This window comes from Mastigoproctus giganteus, chromosome 7 (genome assembly GCF_048544385.1).
Source record: "Mastigoproctus giganteus isolate SK-2022 chromosome 7, ASM4854438v1, whole genome shotgun sequence".
NCBI lineage: Eukaryota > Metazoa > Arthropoda > Arachnida > Uropygi > Thelyphonidae > Mastigoproctus > Mastigoproctus giganteus.
Window position 1 is genome coordinate 190179576 of NC_143581.1, and position 24767 is coordinate 190204342.

Below are 24767 nucleotides of genomic sequence, written 5' to 3' on the forward strand. Positions count from 1 at the left end.
ATCTGTTGAAACGGGTGTAGAGAACAACAGTAAGATTAGTTAGGTGCACAAAAAAGAGTACAGTTACTTTAATTGTATTGAGTGAACTAAATGCTGATGACATGTAGTCTTTTTCTCAGAAAATACACTTAAGGGGGCAACACAAAGGCAGTGTGTCTTTTTTTTTGGCTGATGCTGTAAAGCTTGTTTCCTTGCATTGTATGCCACTACTCATACTGATATCAGCATGAATAGCAGCCAGCGGAGTTCCTCAGGAATCATTATTTGTGGCCACTTCTGTTTCTTATTTTCCTCAATGACTGATAAGGGTGAGCAGGAAAAGTAATCAACACTGGTTGATGATTTAAAAGATAGAAGGGTAGTTAGCGACCAGAAATAGGCTATTATGCTTCAAAATGAATTAGATCGGTTGCAGAAGTGGACTGAAAAATAGTAAGCAAATTAAAATGCTTCTTAATGATCCCACCAGGGCGATCTACAGAAAAGGCGCTATTTGACTTCGTCCTCCATATTGAAAACTCCACACCTAAATTTTAACTGGCCATCTTGGTGGATTTTGAAGGTGCCTTCGACACTGTCTGGTGGGACAGTGCATTGGCATGCCTCTGCCTAGCCAACTGTACCTTCAGTCTCTACAAGCTCTTCCAGAACTATTTCACAGAGCGCACTGTCGTGGTTAAATCCAATCTTCTGCAGATAACTAGACCAACCTCTCGGGGCGGGTGCCCACAAAGTTCTGTCTTGGGGCCCTTTGTGTGGAACATGGTCCTGCACAGCTGGCTTTCTAAATCTTTTGAAGGGTGCAAAATTGTGGCGTTTGCAGACGACTGTGGTTGTTTCTGGGAAATCACACTCCGACCTTGAAAACAAAGCAAATCTTGTCCTAGCAGATCTCTACTCCTGGACGGTTCTCAACAAGCTTCAAATCAGTACCAGCAAAACAAAAATGCTGCTTTTTAAATCAAATCTTGACCTACGCCGCCCACCACAAATCAAGATCTCCGGGAAACAGCTTCCTATTGTGACACAGGCTAAAGTCCTAGGGGTGGTCAAAGACCATAAGCTGCGCTTCCTTCCACATCTACAATACCTAGGGGTCAAAACGAAAGATTTTCAGCTGCAATCATGAGGATCTCCAAGGGCAACCGGGGACTCTCCAACAAAACACTCTCTCTGTATTATAAAGCCGTTTTCATCCCCATTGTGATCTAAGCAGCAGGAGCGTGGTTTCACTGGGTTCAACGAGTAAATATGAAAGTCAAGGTCAACTCCATTCAACGTGCTATGCTCCTGGCCACGCACAGATTATGCTGAACAGTGTCTACAGCTGCCATCCAGATGATAGCTGAAACTTTGCCGCTTGATCTATTTGTAATCTTCAGATGGCTTAACTTTAGAATTAAAAAGAAAATACCAACAAGGCCTAGAACTAAATCTCAATGCCGACCCCAAAGCAGAAAGAGCTCGCTGTTATAATGAACTCGTCAACATTCGGCAGTCTAGATGGAACACCTCAAACACAGGCTCCGTTACCAGAAAATTACTCGCTGATGTCAGTTTCACAACCTCGAAAACAGTAAAGACCTGGCTTTCCCTCACCTTGGGATCCTCCTACTTAGTTACAGGACACGGGTCCCTCAACGAAAAGTTACATCTGCTGGGTTTGCTACCAACAGATCGCTGTTTCTGCGGCAGGTCAGAGAATTGGAAAATCTTCTTTTCGAATGCAGGTTGTGCGATGACTTAAGAAGGACCCTGCTGCAGGCTGTGCCAGGTATCTCAGAACAGCAACCAGAGTCTCTACTCCAAACACCTGACAATCTAAAGGCATTCCAATCCTATGCATCCCAAGTCTTTGAGCGCAGGAAGCAGAGCTACATAGTTGTTACTGCACCTAACAATACCTCTTCAGTGACTTAAGGGTTCTATATTCGCATGCCACCATCTTCTTCTACTTTTTTTTTCCCCACGTACTGTCTGGAGTTCCCACTCTAGTGCAGCCAGTTTATTTATTCATTTCATTTATTTATTTGTTTTATTTTTTCTTTATTTTTATATTTTACTTTTTATTTTATTAAATTATTATTTTTCTTATTTATTTAATTTGTTCTTCACGCACTTTGCCTTGAGTTCCCACTCTAGTGCAGCCAATTTATTTCATTGTTATTTGTATCATTATTATTTCTTTATTTTTTATTATTTTATTATCATTATTATTTCTTTATTTTTTATTATTTTATTATCATTATTAATTAATATTTTTAATTAATTAATTAATTAATTAATTTTATTTTTTATAAATTTTTTTCTCTAACTGCACCACGGGTGGTTGTGTTTTTTTTTTTTTTTTTGCGCTCTTCTTTCTTTCTTTATCTCCTCCCTCTGGAATGGGCCCCCAGAGGAATCTGTCCCACCTTCTGGCAACACTAAGTGGGTCAGAGTCTCTCTTGAGACAGTACGTGTTTTGCTGGGACTGGCCCACCTTCCCGTGGTGTGGACGAGTACCCAGAATCATCTGTCCAAGTGATTTATTGATCGTTATTTATTGTTATTTGTTTTTTTTTTTTTTTTTTTTAGGAACATTAGCAACTAAGGCCATATTGCTCCAGGAATATGCGGTGGTCATTCCCTGACCTTTCCGTATCCTCCGTATTTGGTGGTGACGGGCTCGAATCCCGGTCTAATCAAGAAGCGTGTGTTACGCACTGCTGCCCCTTCCCACCTGGCTACGGAGGCGCCGCTATAGATCGTTGGAATTAATTATATCCCAGTGTAGTCGAGGCGTATAGCCTGAAGTTCAAAATGGAATTGGATAGCCAGTTTTTGACAATGGGGAATGTATGAGTGATAGAATTTTTTTGGCACAGTTGGAAAAGTTCTGCTCCGTGCATCATTTTAGTCATTATAATACTAACATTAATACTAATACTAATCCTGTCGACTATTATTACACGCTGTTTATAAACCATGTGGAGTGGATTGGTTACCTGTCAACTCCACTCTAAGGCTATTGACAGGACCCAAGAATGTTTCACTCCTAGTCGACCAAGGAATATTTTCCGTCATCTTGTTCAATTGTTCAAACTGTTCTAAATAATTTTTATGTTCAGTTTTGAAACTAACAAATTTAATTTTGTTATACTATGCAAAATAAATATAACTTAAGACCAATTTATAGCACTATGATTTTTTATATCCTTAGCCTTCTTTGTGGGGGAAGGAAGATGATTGAGGGTGGATCACTAATTCCCCTTTCTTTCTCTAATTTCAGTGCATGGTCTTCTCAATTTTTCCCCCTTGATTTCTTGTTTTTTGAATTCAGCAAGAGGTGGCAAAGATGCTACCGGGTGGAGGGCAACCTCTTCACTTCATTACCTTCATGTTTTTATTTTTTTTAGATTTTATTTATCTAAAAAATTTGAAATAAAAAAAAGGGAAAAAAATAATGTTTAATATGCTTAATAGTTCTCGGGGTTAGCACTACGGTTATAATCACCATCCTTCCAACATCGGGAGGAGGGAAGGCCCGTGTTCGAATCCCATCAAAGACTCAAGGAACTTTTTGTGGGTTTTTTACAACGTAGCGGAGTTAGTGGGTCTCAGGCGAGGTTAGCAAGATTTTTTCCCCCGGAAAGTCTAGTTTTCCTTTCAGCAAAACGGGAAACTGACCAGAGAACACACGCAATTTTTACGGACATATACACATACACATGGATTAATGAGGTCGTTTCTCCGGTAATACAAATATGATATGATATATATATGCTTAATAACCTGGAAAATGTTTAGGTAGCAAAGTTGTACGCACTTTCTTTGTATAAAGAGACACAATAAAATAGATGGAAAAGTTACTTCATCTTGAAAATCGTATTGTCTGTCCATACCTTTAACCCAGACTTCATAGCATGGAAAATGTATCAGTAAGCTTCGCAAAACAGGCACGCTAACTTTCCTTCACAGTGAACTTTACAAAAACTTAAAAGTCGTCTTGTGATCCTAGACGTTTATTACAAAGCCTTTGTAGATAAACTTAAAAATCATCTATAATCGCAGCCTGGAATATTCAACAGTAACTGCATACTTCGTGACTTGGTAGAACTGCTAGGTGTGAAGATTGACCTATTCAATGTAGTGAAACATTTGTGTCCACTCTATGCTGGAAGTGCATAGAGTGGACACTCATGTCAATCAGTGACTGCATATGCTCTTGATACACAGTTTCTGTTATTGATAGAAACCAAACTCAGACCTCTCTCTCTCTCTCTCCAAACGAGAGGCAGGCAGTGATGTATCGTGCCAACTAAGTTGCTGTGCAGGACTACTGTAAACTACTGATAAACCACCTTTTCTTTTCATTTTTTCATAATTCTCCACAGTCCGTTTTTAAAGGGGCGCTCCTCTTAATCCTTTTAAACGCTAGTATTCTTTAAGCGAAGCCATGGCGTTGATGTTGTTCTGAGGTAAACAGCTTCACCAACAAAGGCCGATCCTTCTTTTGAAGTACCATTTAGAGATGCATTGACTGCATTAGCCATCCCCGTTTTTAAATCGTTTCAGAAGCATCACAAACGGTAAAATGATCAGATTAGATTTGCATGCTGGAGACACACAGAGCCAATTACCCCTTGGCAGTTGTGGAACATTTTTTGCACTTTTCATTTCTGCATTAGTTGGATAGCTTCCATTCCAACTTTCATTTTTCCACCATTTACATCTGTTGAAGAGACGCATTTTAATTTGTAACCAAGCGTTCCTCAAATCATGCCGCACCTCTCCTCACTCCACCCAGTGGGAAACTAAAAATCCGTCTCCCCTCCGTACTCTTAAAACCATAACAAACCAATCGTTCGCCCTCGGTGGCGAACCTGGGATTTGGCTATATGGTAGTTCGCCACATCCTCCATCACTGCGAATGGATGGCACTGAGAAAGCCAGAGTTGATCGAGAACGGTCTTGCATCGCAATTGTTCTTGAGAATTCGATAACAGTGATTTACAACATTTGAAGAAAAATGGAATCCAATTCCAGTGACAATGACTCACTTATGTTAAAGTAAACGTGGAGTTTTGTGAAAAATCTGAAATATGTACATGATGGCGATAATTTGATACCATCGTCTGAGTCAGTACGCAGGAACTGCTATAGAAGAGGAAAATATTTAAGACAATAAAATCATCGCAAGCCTTTGTTATTGTAACTAAACAGTACTTACAAAAATTGATGATAAAAAAATAAATAAATAAAATACTGTAGAAACCAAACAGGAATAAAGGATTTGAATATTTAATTTTAACATAAAGAGAACTATTTTTGAAAGGAAATGAAGGCCACCCATTGTAAGATTTCATAGTCATCGGGATGAAGTAGAGTTTCCTCTGTTTAAAAAACTCCTCGGATCAAGTGTGATTTATTCTCTAACAGTTTGTAAAAAGTTGAAAGTTTGCCTCCCACTAAGATGTAAAAATATACCATTTATAGAAGAGAAAAAACGTGGAAACGGAACAGATATTGCTAAATACGCCCCGCTAAGCCATTGAAAAGGCAAGGCAACATGTTACCAAGGTAACAGAACAAAGTAATCGATAAAGAGTAAGGTAGCTTTTACAGTACAACAAAGTTCTTAGTGAAACAATATTTCTCATGAGCGTGCTTTTTTTTAAAATTATTATTATTCTAAGCTCATATTTCCATTCCTTCTATTTCATGGAAAAGAGATTGTAGGAGCTTAAACTTAAATGGTGTTAACCATACACGTCAGCAGCTATATACGAGTTTGAAATGCAGACTACGATATTCCAGCATGTAGTAATCAATTATCACGTGATAACTAAAATATTAAAATATTCCTGGAGACATAACACGAGAGCCACAAAGATGATTTTTTCCCCTCAGTATTCGAATAACTATTATTATTAGTTTCACTGGTTCAATGAGCGTATTTTTTTTTTTTTTTTTTTCATTTCCAATAGCGTATTTGTCAGGTAGTGTTTATAAATTATTTAATAACATGCGAAATTCTAAGGACACGTACTGCATGTTGAGATACGTAGTCACATTTGTACGAATGAGACTTTGGCAGAACATAATTGGAAAACTGCCAAAGCTAAAAGAGGAAGTCATTCGTTCAATTTGCTGCAGGATAATAAACATCGACTGTACTTTTAATGGCTGGTTTGTTTGTTTTCAGTCACTCGAATGTAGCATGACATAAATCCAGAAGATATTGCACAAGACAGAAATTAAGGATGGGGAGTGTAATGCCATTACCCTATACTGTTGCCAATTTCCTTCGATAACGAAGAATCTTCACTATCCCCTGTCCGTGCTTCACCCAGAAATACTCAAAGACAAATTTATACGAGGCGTTTTAAAGGGGCATTTATATCTAGCGAATGAAACAAAAATATGAAAAATTATATAAACAAATAAATAAATAAATACACATAAATAAAATAAATAAAAATTCTTTGTGCTTGCTTGCATATATTGTGTCTTTTTTCTCGTCTCTAGAATTCTAGCTACAAAAAATTGTTCAGTTTTTCATTTTGGGAAATAATTGTAAATATCTTACGAAGTTCATATCTTTTCCTATGACAAAGAAGCATTATGTTTCTTAGGAGGTTTCAAAAGATACATCTTCTTAATAATTTTAAAAACTAAGGAATGATATATTTCGCGGAAGTAGCAATAGTGAGTTTGACCATTGACACTCATTGGGAGAGGTTTGGGTTCGAAACACATGGCAAACCGGAGAAACCCTTAAAGTGAAGAAATTCTTCACACGAATTTCTTAGTATGGTGTTCGGCCAGTTTAAAGTCAAAATAATAAACGACAAGAACTAGTCTACTTTATGAAGAAAGGAATGAAGAGATTGGCCTACCGGCCGTGCACTAAAGTTATTGATGCACCAAGTTGGTCCCGAAAACTGAACCATCCACTGAAGGCTCATGACTCGTATAATGAAGCTAATAAACTGCAGCCAAATCGAAAACTGCTAAAAAAAAAAAAGAAAAAAAAATGTACTTGTTTCTTTCATTATGATATGATATTAGAGGTAGACTATCCTCCATCCCGTAACCACTCACTAATTGAGCCCTCGTGGGTAACACAGTTGGTACAAACATCATCCTCACGCATTGGGTGAAAAAAAGACCTGAGTTCGAATCCCATCAATACCACGAGGAATTTTTAAGAGCCTTTTTCACAACGTGGCTGAGCGTCGGTCTCAGGAGATGGTAGCAAGGTTTTTCGTCCTGGAAATACGTCCACAGAACACGCAGTTCACAAACATATTATATACGGCGCAATATGGCCTAAGTTGCTGATGCGCCTAAAACCCTACAACTCACCATTGGAAGTAATGGTTAAATCCAGAGGTCACATGACAGAAAAACATATTTAATTACGTTATAATTGATGTAAGTAAAGTTTTTCCTGGTACTGTTCCCTCCTCCTAGATTCAATACCGGGAAAAGTAAGAATAAAAAGAAATCCAAATTAATGAGAGGTAGATGGAACAGAGTGGGACGAGGAAATAAAAATATTTAAAAAAAAATTTAATTAAGTTTTAAATTTAAAACAGAAACAATCAAAATAAAATCAAAACCAAAATGCCTTCCGGTTCTTTACAAGGTGCGCGACGCTGTAGGGGGCATTGATTGCGTCATGCGTTGCTGCTACGTATTTCATTTTGTGTTGCGATTTTTGTCAATCCACGAACTGAAGTTGCTCCTATGTGAATACTGTCTGGGGCGCTCCTAAAGAAGTTTCTTTTCAAAAAAGGTAGGTAAGAAAATAAAATGCACTTCCCTCCTCATGTAGGTAACTATCCAGTTGACCCTTGTATTTCTTCAAACTGTCAGCCTGAACTACCTTCGGAGGCAACTTGTTCTAGTAATCAACGACTCGCTGGCTACAAACCTCTTCTCCTGTAATTTGAATTTATGGGCCCTAGTTCTGGAATTCTTTATAACAGTGAAAATTTCTCCTTCATTCACTTTACTAACCCCTCTCAGTGCCTTATAAACCTCAATCAGGTCCCCTCTAAGGCGCCTGGTTGCAAAGTTTTGTACTCCACATAATCGAAGTCTTTCCTCATACGGTCGCCCATTTCCCTATCTCACTATGCCAGTTGCTCGTCTTCCTTTCAAGATGCTCAATGTCTTTTCTTAGATGAGGTCTCCATACTCGGACACAGCATTTCAAATGCAGGCTTACAATTGCCTTATACAGTGGAATTATGACCACCTTATCACTTCATGATATTGTTCGATAAATCATCGATATGACACCATTGGCTTTCCTTGCCACCTCTTTACATTGCTCAGAAAACTTCATATCTGCCCATACTCCCAGATCCCTTTCTTTCTCTACTGTTTTTAATTCAACCTCACCAAGTGTATACGTTATTTTCGGTTTCCCCAAGAGTAAAGTTGGGGAAAAGCAAAGTTGCATTTTGCTGCAATAAACATATCTTCCACTTTTTTGACTATTCTTCAAGCCTGCTCAAATTATTCTGACGTAGCACTGCTTGGTGCTGATCATTAACGACTCTCCCAATCTTTGTCTGCAAAGTTTGACATCACGCTCTTTATTCCTTCGTCGATGTCGTTCATGAAAAGCAGAAACAACAGTGTTCCAAGAACCGATCCTCGGGGGACTTCACTTCTGATTATTGATCGCAACTATGCATTGTACGTCTGCATTATTTTACATGCTGCATTATTTGCCAAGCGTTAACCTAACCGTTAACGGTTAGGTTAACGCTTATTGGAACGGAAATGAAACGGAAACGTGAACTTAAAATTTATTCAATTATGCATTTTTTAATCTTTAATTAACATACTGATCGGAATGGTCAGTTAACATCTTCACCTGTTCTTGACCATACGATGAGTTTTTAAAACCTCTTATTCCAAAACTACAATTATTTATTAACCGTAATGCTAAAAGTGTCCGTATTCAAATCAGCCTCATTGGTAGCACAGTTGATAGGGTCGCCGTCCTCCCCACACCAGATGGAAAAGACCTGAGTTCGAGTCCAGTCGATGATGGGAGGAATTTTTATGGGCCTTTTTCACAACGTGGCTGAGTTAGTCGGTCTCAGGCGAGGGTAGCATAGTTTTTATCCCGAAAGCTCGGTTTTCATCCAGCAAACAGAAAATCGACCACAGAACACAATTTACAGACAGTATACATGAAGCAATATGGCCGTGGTCACTAATGCTCCTATTACAACAACAACAACGTTCAAACTTGATACTCGATATGCAATATCAAGTATCGAACCTGGAATACCATTGCTTAAATAAAACTTGGCTTAGTAATGTTGTAACCGATTGGATTTTCGCTGTTCCAAATTATCGTTGTTAGAAGAGATAACTGTTCTAAAATTCTAAGGATTGTGAGGCTGCCTCTCCCTGGAGTTGGTTACTGAAATTATTATTCTCATTTCACAAACTATGGAACAACTCCTCAACGCATATTATATTATGGTGTTTTGAAAATTTTAATCTCCCCGGTTTTCCTTACCTATTGATCAGCAAGATAATTACTCGTAAGTTCTCTGAAGTGATTTTAAGTATTTTTCTTAGTACTGTAAAAGCCAAATCGGAGGGCATAATATGTTGGATTTAGTTTTTTCCAATGAAAATGGTCATACCTAATGTTACTCCTGATCCGACGCAATTATTGCTGATATTCAACGATTAACTACTTTTTGGCTCTATTGCTTGTTTCAACTTACCTTAGGAAAGCTCTTTGGGACTTATTAGTAGGTACTCTAGCCGCCAATATTTTAATCTGATAATAACTCATATCATTACGATCTCTGAAATTTTATTTCGTAATCTTTAGAACATTCCTGATATTCATGATCCTTGTTCAAGGCAAAACTCACATAGACCCCTCATGGCTGGTACAGTGGTTATGATATCTGTCCTTCCACACCATGCGAAATAAAGATTCGAATCCCCTCAAGATGGAGAAATTTCTATGGGCTCATTTCACACCGTGAAGAATTAATCGGTCCCTAACAAGGATTGTACGAGAAAAAACTTGAATTTCATTTCTAGAAACTGGGATTTTTCATACAGAAAAACAGACAAACCGACAATATAATGCATGCAATTTACGAACACAATGCAGTAAATGACGCCTCATGGCCTCAGTTTCCACTGTGCGAAGTCAACCAACAATTGCGATTAAACGTCCTATGGGAACAATCATTAAACGAAAGGCTATATATAGCACAAGGATTTGAAAATCTTAGTTCTTTTCAATACATCCTGTTCCATTACGAAACTCCCTTAATACTTCTGCATGACACTTAGTCAACATCTTTCAACTATCCTTGTGTCAGTTTCGTAGCATCCCTGTCAAGAATATAACTTCTTATCATGCTACCCAAGGTTAGCTGCGTACAGTATTTTATATGGCGCAAACTTCTGTTAAAATATTGCACAGTTTTTGTTTATTTTTAAATAAACAAAAACTGATTCCAATCCACTATTTTAAAAATACAGGAACGAAACTACAGTGACCATCTTAAATCCTACAATGTTGGGTCCAGATTCTAGGCGCATCTTGAAATTGGCTGTATTTCGGATGGTCACATTATACGCAAAAAATAGGGGGAGGGAAGGAGAGAGAGAGAGAGAGAAAAGAATAATGTACTGTATTTCCATACTGCAACTTAATGTACGTAGTACTGCACAATATCTGACATTGAGAGAATAGTAAACACAATAGACGAAAAACTTCGAGGGCTGTCTGAAAAGTAAGGTAACATTTTTCTGTGAATATATACTTAATCACAGAACAATAAAACAACACATAAACAGTCATTCATCACATTTATGTGTAATTTCATTCATATCATAACAAAATCTCCCATCAGTAACTCCAAGTCCACTGTTGTTTGCGCACAGTTGTGCGTGTTCGGTGGGGCGTCTCTGTCATGATATAAAAGCACCCTTCCTTGAAGGAGTCCTTAAAAATCAGAATAATAAAAAAAACAAGTGTTCCCATTTCTTTTTTCTTTTTTTTTTTATTGGGCACACTTTTATCCACGTTTCAAGTATAGCACGCATTTTGGTTTGGAAATCTGATATTAACAAAGATGTACAGTAAACTGCAACAAGAAAAGTAACTTCCCACACTTTTACCTTATTCATGCGACTTTGGACTGTTCAGGAAAGGCTTAGTTTGCATTATACTCTATTTTACGGACAGTCCCGGAACGTAGAAAAATTAAAATTTGTTTAAAAGGCACATTTGAATAATTTCAGTTTCTCTAGGCTCAAATGAACCTGGAAAAGAATTTTCCGTTTTAATAATTTAAGTTGCTGTTCCATTATAGAAATCCTTATACAAAAATGTCATATTTCTTTTTAAAATATTAAAATTTTTTGTGAATATCTGCAGATAAAAATGATTAGATACTTCCTTTCTATATTACGATATAGCTCCTCAAATGACAGAGAGAGCTTTGCATCTTTAACTATTTTAAGGCTCCCAATATTGCAGAGCCATAGTTGGAATTGGGCGTGTGTTTTTTGTGATGCATCTGGATTTAATCCATGTGTACCAGTTGATTAAGATGATTAAGACCCAATGCTGGATTTAGATAAGTCAAATAAACCATGGAGCCTTCCATATCAGAGGAAATCTCGCTGTTTTCTTTTGTGAGGATAAAAATCTACAATTATATATTTGGGGGGGGGGGGAACCTCTTCATGCTTTGGCTTAAGGGCTCATCATATCTAAATTCGCCCTTGTCACACACGTTACCTGAAGAACATAGTAGATAGCTCAAGATCACTCACTAGGCCTTTTCATCCATACTGTTATTACAGAGCTTAATACAATGACCATGTGCCGCCTGTTGTTTTTTTCCATAATTCAAAATACTATCAGTACCCCAGTGAGCAGCTGGATAACAGTATTTTGATACAACAACTGGATACCTTTGATCTGTAAGCTGATTTTTTATAATCCTCAAGCAGCTATTAATATTTGAATCAAGGAGAGCAATGCAGTTGCCATGAACTTCTGTAAAGCCATTCCAAAAATACTTCAATATAAAGAACACCATGGCAAGCGGTGTTTTATCTCTCGTTCCGATTATTGGTCCTATTACAAGAGATCTTCATTTCGAAGCCCGCACGCAATTTTACGTCATGTTTTTCTCTTCAGCCAACACGCAGCCATATCTCTCTCTCTTCTGAGGTCGCGTGTCTAATTGTAAAATGTTCTCCTCTACGTACTACTATGGAGAGAGAGAGAGAGAGAGAGAGAGAGAGAGATGTTACTTCGTGGAAAGAAGTGCTACCAATGATCAATCGATAACGGAAAGAAAATTGAAGACCCTTCTTCCAAGAAGCCTTACCAAACAATGTGAAGCCTTTGGGTAATCGGCTATCAGTTGATACCTCCTCTATCATTGATCTCGTAATTAACGTAATCCGTGTAGAAGAGAAAAATGATTTTAAAAAAATATATGCAAGAGCGTAACTCTAAAAACGTAGTGTTGTAACACTGTGTCAACTGCATGTTTCATCATCATTGAACTGCATTCAAGACTGATTTATTAATTAAGAATATTAATACGTTATTAATTGAAAACATTTATGAAAAATCACAGTAGTTGATTTACTTTTTTACATGTAAGCCAGACAAGAAACAGATTGCACTAGAAAAGATAAAAACCTTTTTGTGTATGGCACTGATACCATGCACGGTTTTTCCCACTTGGAGCTGTAACTACAGGGTCTCAGGATGAAGCATAGGTTTTTTCCTCTCACATAAACACTGAATTTTTTTTCCCTTTCGTGCACATGCAAACTGCCTTGGACTACACTCCTATATAGAAAGTCTAACCAGGACCATGCACTAGTATGTTGATGTCCTGGTGCGTAGCTGGTTTTGGGAACACCTACCATTTGTTATGACTACATTTAACGATAGAGGAACATTTTAAATGGCAGAGAACAAAAGCTAATAATAGTAAATGTGTAAAAAAACTATCACTAAAAAATTAATTAAATGATATTAATTTTTGATGGATTTCACTTTAGAAAGTTTATGAATAAAATTCCTAAAGTAAAAATTTATTTTATAGAATGGCACAACATCGTGTCCAAAAGCAGATTAGAAGCGATTTTTTAAGGGTTTTTAAGCATATCAGCAACTTAGGCCATATTGCACCGTATATATTTGCTTGTATATTGCGTGTGTTCTGTAGTCGATTTGCTGTTTTCTAGTCTTAAAACCAGAGTTTCCCGGAGTAAAAACAGTGCTATCCTCGCCTGAGACCGACTGACTCAGCCACGTTGTGAAAAGTGGCCCGTAAAAATTCCTTGGAGGATTCGAACTCCTTTCGAATTCGAACATTTCTACTCGGCGGAGATTCGAATCCAGGTAAAGTCCTTTCCACGCGGTGTGGGGAGGACGACAATTCTGACAACTGTGCTATCCACGAGGGCGATTAAAAGTGAACACACAGTATGTACTCGTACGAACAAGTACAAAGTCAGTCATACCAGGGTTGCCTACGGGTATTGTTTACTTATGAGTCCATAATTGCTGTACAAGTTATTCCAAGAATGGAATAACTTGGAGGAGCAAGCGACGCAGCATTTCAGCAATATTGAAAGGGTAATTGTGTTAGTTTGGACAGGCTTTTGTTTATGTGAGACCCTAGACAAACACAGTAAGTAGACAATTTCATTTTACAAGACGACAATGCCTAATCACATCATACCAAACTGGTTGGCCGTTATCTGAATATAAACACTGTTATCCGTGTGCTGTTCGAGAGATCTCGTGATCTGAAACCTATAAGCTGCTTAGGATGTTCTTGGGTGATATGGATGTACCCTCCAACCACCTTCACAATATTTTCAGGAGTTTAGAGATGCTCTCATGGATCAATGAGCATCATTGCCAGCCGTGCTTCTTGATTGTCTTGTCAACAGCATGTATCATCGTTGTGGACCATTCAGTGCAGTCGGAGAAGGCACCATGCCCTCTATAACTATCAACTGACATTCCATTCACAACGTCTCTTGGCCGGTATATTATCATTCGATTTTTCTGTGTATCCATTGTCATTAATGAAATGAATTATCACTTTCTGTTTATCATCCTATACTACTCATTAAAATTCATCTGTGATGTTGCAGATCAATATTTACTTGTTTCCGTGATAGGTCCCATTCTGTGTGTTGCTTCAATTTTGGAAACGACTATGTGTATATCGGCGAGTTTCCTTTTTCAATTATTTTTAATTTTGCTTGGTAGTTCAATCATTTTATATAGGAAAATGTCGGTTAAAGGTGTAAACTTAGGTTTAAAACTACACAGAAGCGCAACTATTTGTGGATTTCGATGAAAAACTACCGTGATCACATGTCCTTGAGGTCTTAAAATAGTACACATAATACGATTCGTAGTCACTGAGGGAAAAAAATCTGATTTTCTTTCACACAAGCTGAAATAATTCTTAGTGTTTCGTTGGTCATTTGTGCAGTTTCAAAGTTTATAATTCCATTAACTTAGAACGTTTGTAAATGAAACAATGAAAATATCTGTAAATGTGAGTAAATATGAGGATATTTATTCTCATATTTATTCACTGAAGATATTACCCTCCTCATTGGCTACCACCTTATCGTGGTGAGGAGGTTTGAGTACTCCAATGACCCCAAGAGCTATGCTGGGAGGAGTTTAAGCACCTAGTTGGGCCACCCTAGCCAGGCAGGTCGAAGGAAAGCGGTCAGACGAAATGCAGTCCACCATCGAAGAGAAGGGCTAGCAACCCACATCTTAGATGTAAAATTAAAATGCTCAAAGAAAACTGAAGGACAGAAAGAGGGAATCAAATGAAGATTTGATTCCCTCTTTCCCTTTGATTCCCTTTGACACCTACTAATCAAACGACGGAGCACCTACGAATCAAACGACGGAACACCTACAAGTTCAAAAACCAAAGATATGCTATTATCCTTTATAAAACTATTGTTCTGCCAATCCTTGAATTCAGCTCGCCCATCTGGAATCCTCACACAAAGACATTAATTAACAAAATTGAAGCAGTCCAAAAAAAATTTTGTCCGTTACGTTACGTTCTGTAATCCTCTGTTTTTCTCTCAGTGTACTATGAATCGCTGTGCGATTACTTTCATCTGAGGCCTCTGTGCACTAGAAGAGTTATTACTGACATCACCCTTCTAGCCAAAATACACACTGGAACTTATGAAGCATCTGATATCCTTAGTAAAATCAACTTCCATGCTCCTTGTAGACAAGTCAGGAATCTTACGCTGTTTCGCCTTGACTCTGCCACCACGGACTTTGTGAAGTACAGTCCACTGAACAGAATCAGCAAATCAGAATATGACTCTCTCATTGACTTTTTTGACAACTCCCAATCACTGATGAACTCCATCCAAAGTATGCCTGTTCTCTTAAACTGCAAAATTACTAGCTCTCGTTTGTTTATGCAGTTTATTTTTACTTTTTTATATTTTTTAATTATTATTTTCCTATTCTCTAATTAATTTATTTATTATTTGTTTTACCGGTAACTTAACTTAATGCATACCTCTTTTGTACATATGATTTTAATATTTGAATCTATATCAATAATTATCTTCCTGTTGGATCTCTTATTATTGTTTTCAATTGTGTTCATTGTTCTGCTCTCAGATATACTTTACTGTTAACGGTTACCTATTGTGTATATTGTTATTAATAAAAAAATAAATAAATAATAATGTACTGTAACTATAATGGTTGCTGCGGTTGGATTTTTGCAATCTGGCGTTCCATTTTTTTAAAAATAATTATTCGCCTTTTCGAATCAGCAAAAAGCAGCTGACTATCGCAATATGCCATTTCCTATAGCTTCTGGCAACATTTTCGCAGTTTACTTCAATAACATGCAAAACTTCAGAATTCAATACTGTATTAGTAGTGGAAAAAGATACAAGAAAGCAAGCTTATATAGTATCAGCAAAAAAAAAAAAAAAAAAAACTTTTGGCTTAGGCAAAACAAAAAAAAAAAAAAAATTCACTCGTACTTGCGCCATCTCTAAAAAATTATCCATTTTCCTTTGAACTTTACCAAGCTCGTCACTTCGATCATTATGACAACTAATATATTCCAGTGATTTATAACATGCTATGCGAAGGCACACAAAATAGGACGTGATATCATGATATCCATCCTCCCTAAGATTTTATATTTCAGAATTCTAGTTCTTTGTCTCTCCTACTGATGAAAATATATCTTCCTTGTTCGCAGTCCACCGTTCAGGGACTTACATACCTCAATCAGATCTCCCCCATAAGATGTCTAATGGTCAAGCTTTGCAGCGCGCACCTTCTAATCCATTCTTCATATAGACATCGATTAGCATCCCTCACCAATCCGGTTTCTCTTCGAAAACTCTAGAAGCAACATGTAATTTTTCAGGTGTAGCCTCTCGAAATGAACACCATATTCTTACAAGGGACTTACATACCTCAATCAGATTTCCCCCATAAGATGTCTAATGGTCAAGCTTTGCAGCGCGCACCTTCTAATCCATTCTTCATATAGACATCGATTAGCATCCCTCACCAATCCGGTTTCTCTTCGAAAACTCTAGAAGCAACATGTAATTTTTCAGGTGTAGCCTCTCGAAATGAACACCATATTCTAAATGCAGTCTCATACTGTCTTATACAGATGGATAATGTTAGGGGAACAAAAAATAATGATTTCTTGCGAAAACCGCAACACTAAATTATTCATAGATCATTAAAATGGTCATTATTTTTATGATGAATCATTATAAATTATAATTATCATTTTTTACCGATTACTGACTGATCATAAAATCCGAAATTCTGCTCCCGAGCAGAATCGCTTTCTCTTAAAGAATACCCATCATCAATTATTAATCATTATACCAATAGGTACAGTCACGAACAGCAATAATTCTTAATTTATTCATCCTCTTTGCAGGGTTTGTTTGAGGTGAAACTTCTTGATATTAAAAACAAAAATATAAAATTAGTTTTTTAAATAAAGTATTTCAAGTTGTTGAAATAAATACTCATTAAATTTTGTATTATTAAAAATACGATTTCATTTTCATTAAACATCAGCATGTAGGCGAAACCACAGTACCATGCATTTGTTAATATGCCAATAGAAATCTAGTACAACAGCAGACATCTACTTACAGTAGAATCACAAGTGTCAGACTTCGATTTCTTTAAAGGTGGTTCGTTTTCTAGAAAAAAAAAAATATATATATATAAATAAATTTTAAATTAGGAAATTAATTTAATGTACGAGTTAAGTAATGGATTTGAAATAATTGGTAGAAATCCGAAACACACCAACTATTGCTCCGTCTACCGGAGAATTTAAAATTAACAATATTCTTAAAATTTAAACATTTTATTCTTATTTGTATCAAATAAGAATAAAAACTCTATCACCATAGAGAAGAAAATCATTCATGTTCATAAAAAAATTTGAAATCTTTGTTTTCCGTTTTTTTTTTTTTTTTGAAATGAATGGCGTACAAAAAATAGGTATGGAATAACAGGTAGACAGATTTTTAATAGGCAAAGTTTAATAACCATCTTTAACAATACCTTTATTGCATTTTGCAGCTAACCCAAAATTTTTGTTAATAAAACTGTTATTAGTGCAATAGCAAAATATGTGAGAAATAGCAAAATATACGAGAACTTACATATCGAAGTAAATGTAGTAGTTTCTAGGCTTAGTTCTATGCTTGAATGCCAATGACAGTTCCAGCTGTTTTTGTTAGTATAGTATTAGTGTTTTAGTAAAAGCTGCTTAATGGTTAGTCGTGCACTAAAGAGTGTTTTGTCATACATATAATAGGCGGTTACTCACCAAGCATTGCTTGAACAAAATTTAAAGCGAACAGCACCAAAATATCAGCTCTTGTCATGTTGAAAGAATGGTAATATTACCGAGAGATGGCGCTGAAGGGAAACATTAACACGTCTGCTTATATTTGTATTAATTTTATAGTGCACGTGTGGTGTTTTTATAACTATTAAGTTCCCCAAAAATCAAAATAAATTTAAAATAGTTGCCCTTTGAGTTATACAGAAAAACTGACTATACAGTCATTTACGTAAATTCGGTCAACTTAAAAATACATTATTACCGAATTACAAAAATTCGTGATAAATTCCAAAAATGCACATACCACTGATCTTAAATTACAGTCTATTGTACCAGCTGTTATATAAGTGCCCAATTATAATCTTAAATTTCTTACTGGCTGCTGCCATCTACCGGGTTTACAACAAACTAATAAATACAACGTATCTTGCAAAACCGTATGTTTATTATTATTATTATTACAGTATTAGCCATATGGTGCAAGGAAGCCTGAGGCTTTTGTTGCACCAGGCAAAAAAAAAAAAAAAATAAAAATAAATAATAAAAAAGAGTTACCCTGGGAGAGAGAGAGGGAGTCAGAAGTCGAAGGGAAACCACCAAGAAAGGATGATATTCAGCTCAGGTGTGCCAAGGCCATACTCACCAGATGTGAATCCCTGGGGTTATTTTGTCTATGATTTTTGAAAAATTCAATAAATGAAACATAGTGAACATAGCAAATTATTATTCAATAATAATGAATAAATTATTAGTCAATAATTAATAAATTCTTGTTTAATAATAAAAATGTCATTATTTTTAAAAACTTGGGGTTGTCAGAATGGATGGGCGAAAACTCACAAATTGGGCAACAAATAATATCTCGATGCAGATTAATCAAGTCATTGTACTATATGCAACATTTTGAGCGAGTTTAATTCAGTTTTATGCGTAATTTTGTGCATTTTGATAATACAGTTTATTTTAAAGTCATATATAATAATTGTACAAGAAATATCTTCGCACATCTGTAAATCTTGATTAATTCATACCAATTTCAGAGTGGAAGTAGTTCAGATTACCTACCGAAGAAATTATGCATAAATTAATGAAGAATTTTATTGTCGACATCTGTGAATACTCAATATAACGCTTTATTCCGTGTTATGGACTAACATATTTTAATATCGGATTCCTTCCAAATTCATTGCAATATTTTTTCTCGTGTGTACACTATCCTAACAAAAGTATTCGGAAACTCTTCCCAGCAGTGCAAACGAAATGTATGCAAAGCAGGAAGCGATTTAAAGGCGTGCTGGCAATACAAAAACACCCGAAGATTGTACCGTACTTAGTACCAATGCAGATTAATTAATTTATTTATTTAAGTGGCCATTCGCTTTCATAATTTGAGATTTGCATTACTTTAGGAATTGTTGCAGAAGTCTAGATAACATGGCGACTCTGAACAGTCTATTAAGGGGATTATGTTTCACATTATTTGAGTTTGAAGAGGAGACGCGAAATGTGGTTGATTGTTTCCGAACGTTTCTTTAGGGTACATGGAAGTTTATGTCATAGACTCTATGACATAGAGTATTTCGGGAGAAGGGCATATGTACCTAATAAGCTTCTGATATAGAAGTTTTAGACTAAAATAATCGAAGTAGAGTCATTGATAACAGACCGAGTTATAGAAAAGCAGTTTCTTAAAGATGGGATATCAAATAAACTTCAATTTCTCTGCTTTCATTCTACCTGAATGTGTTTTCTAGCAGTGTTCCAAGCAGTGGATTCGAGCTCAAAGATTGGCTGTAAAGTTTTCTCAAGTATCACTGTAAGTCTTTAAATTCCTTTATAAAAAACACAATTTTAAATGCCTTTCTTGTTACACAGGTGCATCAAAAAATGTCCCCATATTTGATTGCAGCTGTTTATAACCGCAGAGTTTACTGTAGAGAAAATTTGCATGAAAAAATAATTCTTAGATATTAACTTGATCGCACATCTTTATAATCTGGAAGGTTAATCACTGGGACCAGCCAGAGATACGAGAATAGGATATATTTGATGAATTTATGGAGAGCCCATTGAGTTGAATCCAAAGGGCAAGTTTATCCAAAGTTGTGTGTAGTCATTGGTAAAAGATTATTGGTATGCTATCTCGGTAGTCCTCAGTTGTCTGAGTAGTTAACTGAGTAGTCCTGCTTCCCCACGCTTTTGAAAGTAGTATCAAGATCACTATCAGTTACTAGAATATGGATGAGAACACCATTCTTAACAGATTTAAAGTGTGTAATGTAAATGGAGAATTGAAATGCACTCGACTGGACTGCAGAGAAGTGTTCAGCAAATATTGCACAAAGGAAAAGTTATCCCAACGAAACATCGTTACATTCTAAGAGAGAGAGAGAGAGAGAAAGACTGACAAGCCGAGCGGTATCGTCTCTTTGTTTCTTAAAATTTCAGAAGGGGATGATATGTTTCCTGGATATCGCGCTGTCCTGAATTGTTTCAATGTGGTTCTGATATGCTGCGTGTATTAATGCTTTTATGCGCACAGCAAATTTATGTCCAGAGAATTCTGAACACAAATGATGACGTTTATCCCCGACAAATTCTACTTTCTGTAAAAGTCCTTTTGATTTCATCGTACGGTTTTTACCAGAAGGGATATATCTGCTGCTTGTTATTACTAATATTTCCATTAGGGAGCACATCCACATCACCTACCATCGAGGAAGATAAGTTCTAGAGACTTAAGAAGTACAAAGTTAATAATAAGAAACCAATCAGTTTTTCTGAAGATTGTGCTGAGCAGAGTTTAGTGGCCGTTTGATGGCTCATCTATAACTAGAACGTCAATGGTGATTGGTATGCGCCAGAACAAAAACAGAGAATGATTCCATCACACTTCCAAGGAGAAAGAGGCAATTATTACGTCTGAGTACGCATGATCCCTGGTGGGTATGTTACGGTTTGTTCAAGGCCATAGCAGTTTTAGAAATTGAAAAGTTGTGTAGTTTGTGATAATGAATATGCTGTGTCACAGTCTCAATACGAACAGGTCACTTTAGTAGAGAAAGAATGAGATTGCTTAGTTGCAAGAAGTATTCGATTCTGTTGAATGCAGAGACAAACTTCCGGGCAATTTTAATACCCACTATTAGCGTTTATTCATTGACGGGGTTTATTTTTTTGCTCAATTTGTAAACCACTGAGTTTACAGTGGTTTACAAACGGAAGGTTGAAATTTCAGGACAGAAGTAGTAGACTGAGTTGATCTAAGATGTCTTTGCCGAATCTCGGCTCTTTGGAAAATAGGCATCATTGGAGCCATGAAAATCAAACTTCAACTTGCCCGAGAAAATAATGTTCCACTTGATTGCAAAACAAATTGATACTGCATTTTCTCAGCCTAACCACGCTATTTTTATTATATTTTATTCATTATTATTATTTTTTTAGCTTCAGAAAAGTCGTTTCCCTATGCCAATATGCTTTCAACCTCATTCTGAGCAATCACTTGGATATTCCAGAACTTACAGATTGCTAGCTTTCCTCCCATCCAGTTCTGAGCTGATTTGCAGTAGTAGTAGTAGTAGTAGTAGTAGTAGTGGCATGTGATGCAAGAAAGCAAATGTATGAGCTTATGCAGCATCAGCAAAAAAAAAAAAAAAAAATCACACCATTCCCTCCAAATGCCTGTCCAGTTCCTCCTTAAATTTATTCAACTTATCAACTTCCACAACGACAGATGGAAGTTTGTTCCAGCAATTAACCACCCGCTGGCTAAAGGCAAATTTCCGCACATCTATTCTACATCTGTCTTTTCTTAATTTGAATTTATGCCCCCTTAGGTTCGTAATCTGAACAAGTGGAAGGATCCCATCAGAATTCAACGTGCTCAACCCATTCAAGGCCTTATATACCTCAATCAGATCACCGCGCAGGTGCCTAGTCTCCAGACACTGCAATTTGCAGAACTGAAGCCTCTCTTGGAAAGAGGATCCCTTCATTCCCCTCACCAATCTTGTTGCCCTTCTCTGTACACGCTGAAGTAAATCTACATCCTTCCTAAAATGAGGCCTGCAGACCTGTACGCAGTACTCAAGGCGTGGCCTGACCATTGCCTTATACAGAGGGATAATCACCTCCTTTTCCCTGCTAGCAAAATTCCTATATGTCATTGACAAAACCCCATGACCTGCTCTGGCAGCCTGTCTGCATTGCTCAGAAAACTTCATATCTGCCTGCACAATTACTCCCAGGTCTTTTTCATTGTCTACCACCTTAAGTGTAGTACCACACAGTTGGTACGTTTCTCTGGGGTTACTTCTACCCATATGTAGTACTTTGCATTTGTCAAGGTTAAACTTCAGTTGCCACTTGTTAGCCCATCTGCCCAAATTATCTAGATCCTGTTGCAGTAGCACACTGCCATTACTGTCATTAACAACCCTGGCAACCTTTGTATCATCTGCAAACTTCGACATTAAGCCTGATATACCTTCATCAATATCATTGATAAATATACAAAACAACAGTGGACCTAACACCGAACCCTGTACCTAATTTATTTAATATTAAATGTATTAAATATTAAATTTAATTTATATTAAATCTTAGAATTTTATTAGCTCTTTATTGCATTAAACTAATTATAGTGAATTAAAAACTATTATTAGAATTGATGAAGATTAAATTATAAGTGAGTATTCAACAGATTTTCTGAGTTATAATTAAAGCAGTCTTTCACTGTTTTGGGGCTGCGAAAGAATCGAATCTCAAACCTTTATTTAACTAGCGATGAGTGGTTAAGTCAATTAATTAAGGACTTCTTTTAATGTTTACTAACTTCTCTTAGTAAGTAATATTTCTACAAGATGGCGCCATATGCCTACCATTCGATATCATTCTCAAAAAGTTGTGTTCAGAGTTCTTAAAGATGGTTGTAATTTTATAACCTAGAAGAAGAATACAAGGGTTCTTCAAGATGTTAAAATAAGTATTAGTCCAATTTTAACTGCCATTCTGGATGTTACTATTTTAAATTAAAATTCTCTTTAATGAAATGGTTGTTTTTTTTTCTTTTTTTCTCAATTGTTAAGTTATTTTCTTTCTTTGGTTTAATCAAAAAATCCACCAATCGTTTGGAGAGTAAAAAAGTAAAGTGCAGCCATCATCAACCCACTGAAGGATGGAAGCCTCCTCAACAATTCATGCTGAGGGAAATGGACCATAATCTGCCACGCTGGTCCAGTGCGAGTTGGCAGATCGACCGTATTCAGCAGTCAGGGGCTTGAACCGTGTTCAATTCCCGTCGATAACTGGAGGAATTTCCAAAGTCCTCTTAATTCAAGACTATAGCCTTGAATAGTTAGTCGATCTCATGCTGATGGCATAGGGTTTCCCCTCGTGAGGTATTCGGGATTCTTTACAGCAATGTGAATCGGCTCATAGACATAGATTTTTACGACTTAATACATTTATGGTTATGTGATGCTTAGGGGCCGTTCATACCAATTCTAAGATCCTGTTATTACCAGGAATGCGTGTTAAAATTTACAAGAACACAGAAGGTGCTGCCTGGAGTTTAATTGGTTGTTTGTTTCGTCTAATGAAGGGTCAAGTTTGGTTATTTAGACAATAGCTCTCGTGGGTAGCACAGTTGGTAGGATCACCGTTCTCCCCACACCTGAGTTCCAGCCCTGATGACGGGAGGAATTTTTATGGGTCTGAGTTAGTTGGTCTAAGGCGAGGGTAGCATGGTTTTTTCCTCCCGGAAACTAGGGTTGCTCGTCCAGCAAAACAGAAAATTGACCTCAGAACACACGCAATTTACAGACAGTATACACCGAGCGTTGGTTGCCGTTGCTCCTAAAACCCTACACGGGAGCAGCAGCAACAAAACAACAACAACAACAACAACAACCTAGACAATACTAAACCCCGGGGGGCTCACATCTGGTGAGTATGGGCTTGGCACACCCAGGGTCCTGAGCTGGATATCATCATTCTTCTCTTTCTTGGTGAATCCCTTCTACTTTTTGTCTCTCTCTCTCTCTCTCTCTCTCTCTCTCTCAGGGTAGCTCGGGACCTTTTTTTTTCCCCTGGTGCAGCATAAGCCTCAGGCTTCCTTGCACCATATGACTATTAATAATAATAATAATAATAATACTTAATATCTATCTTATTAACAATTCATGCTGTCTACTAGTGGGATATACTTTGTACTGTGCTGACGTGTTTTCCTTAGTCTCCTGGATTTTATCTTTATTCTTGTGTTTTCAAGCCACCCCCTTTAAAGTTTATGTGTCCCAGAATATAGAAGCCATGGTGAGTCTGTGGATAACTTTATTTTCTCTGCCAACGAAGGAATCGCGCCATGCTATCTAAAAACTTATTTTGCATTCATGAATATGTTCTGCTGTACTTTAGCATTATAAAATGGATGCCCATTAACGTTAGTTCCTTCGTTGACGGATATTTTTCTTGTGTTGTGGCCTTTGACCTCCTGGCAAGGGGTGTTTAAGGTCTTGGATACCTGTCCCAGAACTTTGGGATGTAGTAGAAAACTTGGGTATTTTGATGATGTATTTTTAGTTGCCTTTTGACTGATGGGTAGTGAGCTTTGTAATTATTAAACTGTTTTATCCGTACTTAACCTTAAAATGCTTTGGGTAGCCATGTCTTCTTCCCCAAAGTGAGAACCAATCAGGCCTAACGGCGGGAACTTTTGGCGGACTCGGTATAAAATTGAAGGCTACCATTTTGTTCATCATGGCTGCTTCCACTGGGGGCTGCCATTTTGTGTCTTTCATAGAGAACAGTTTCTATGCTTGGCTT

The 24767-nt window shown here is 36.9% G+C and overlaps 1 protein-coding gene across 1 annotated transcript in view; it reads right to left on the reverse strand.

Annotated features, from left to right (window-relative positions):
* The window catches only part of Nurf-38 (Inorganic pyrophosphatase Nurf-38), a 126368-nt gene extending 108380 nt beyond the window's left edge, over window positions 1-17988 (reverse strand). The window contains exons 1-2 of the mRNA XM_090377315.1: window positions 17922-17988; window positions 17234-17283 (exon numbers count right to left, since the gene is read on the reverse strand). Coding sequence (XP_090233441.1) covers window positions 17234-17283; window positions 17922-17979 — 108 coding nt within the window. The 5' untranslated portion in view covers window positions 17980-17988. The remainder of the gene's footprint in view (window positions 1-17233; window positions 17284-17921) is intronic.
* Window positions 17989-24767: the final 6779 nt, after the last annotated feature.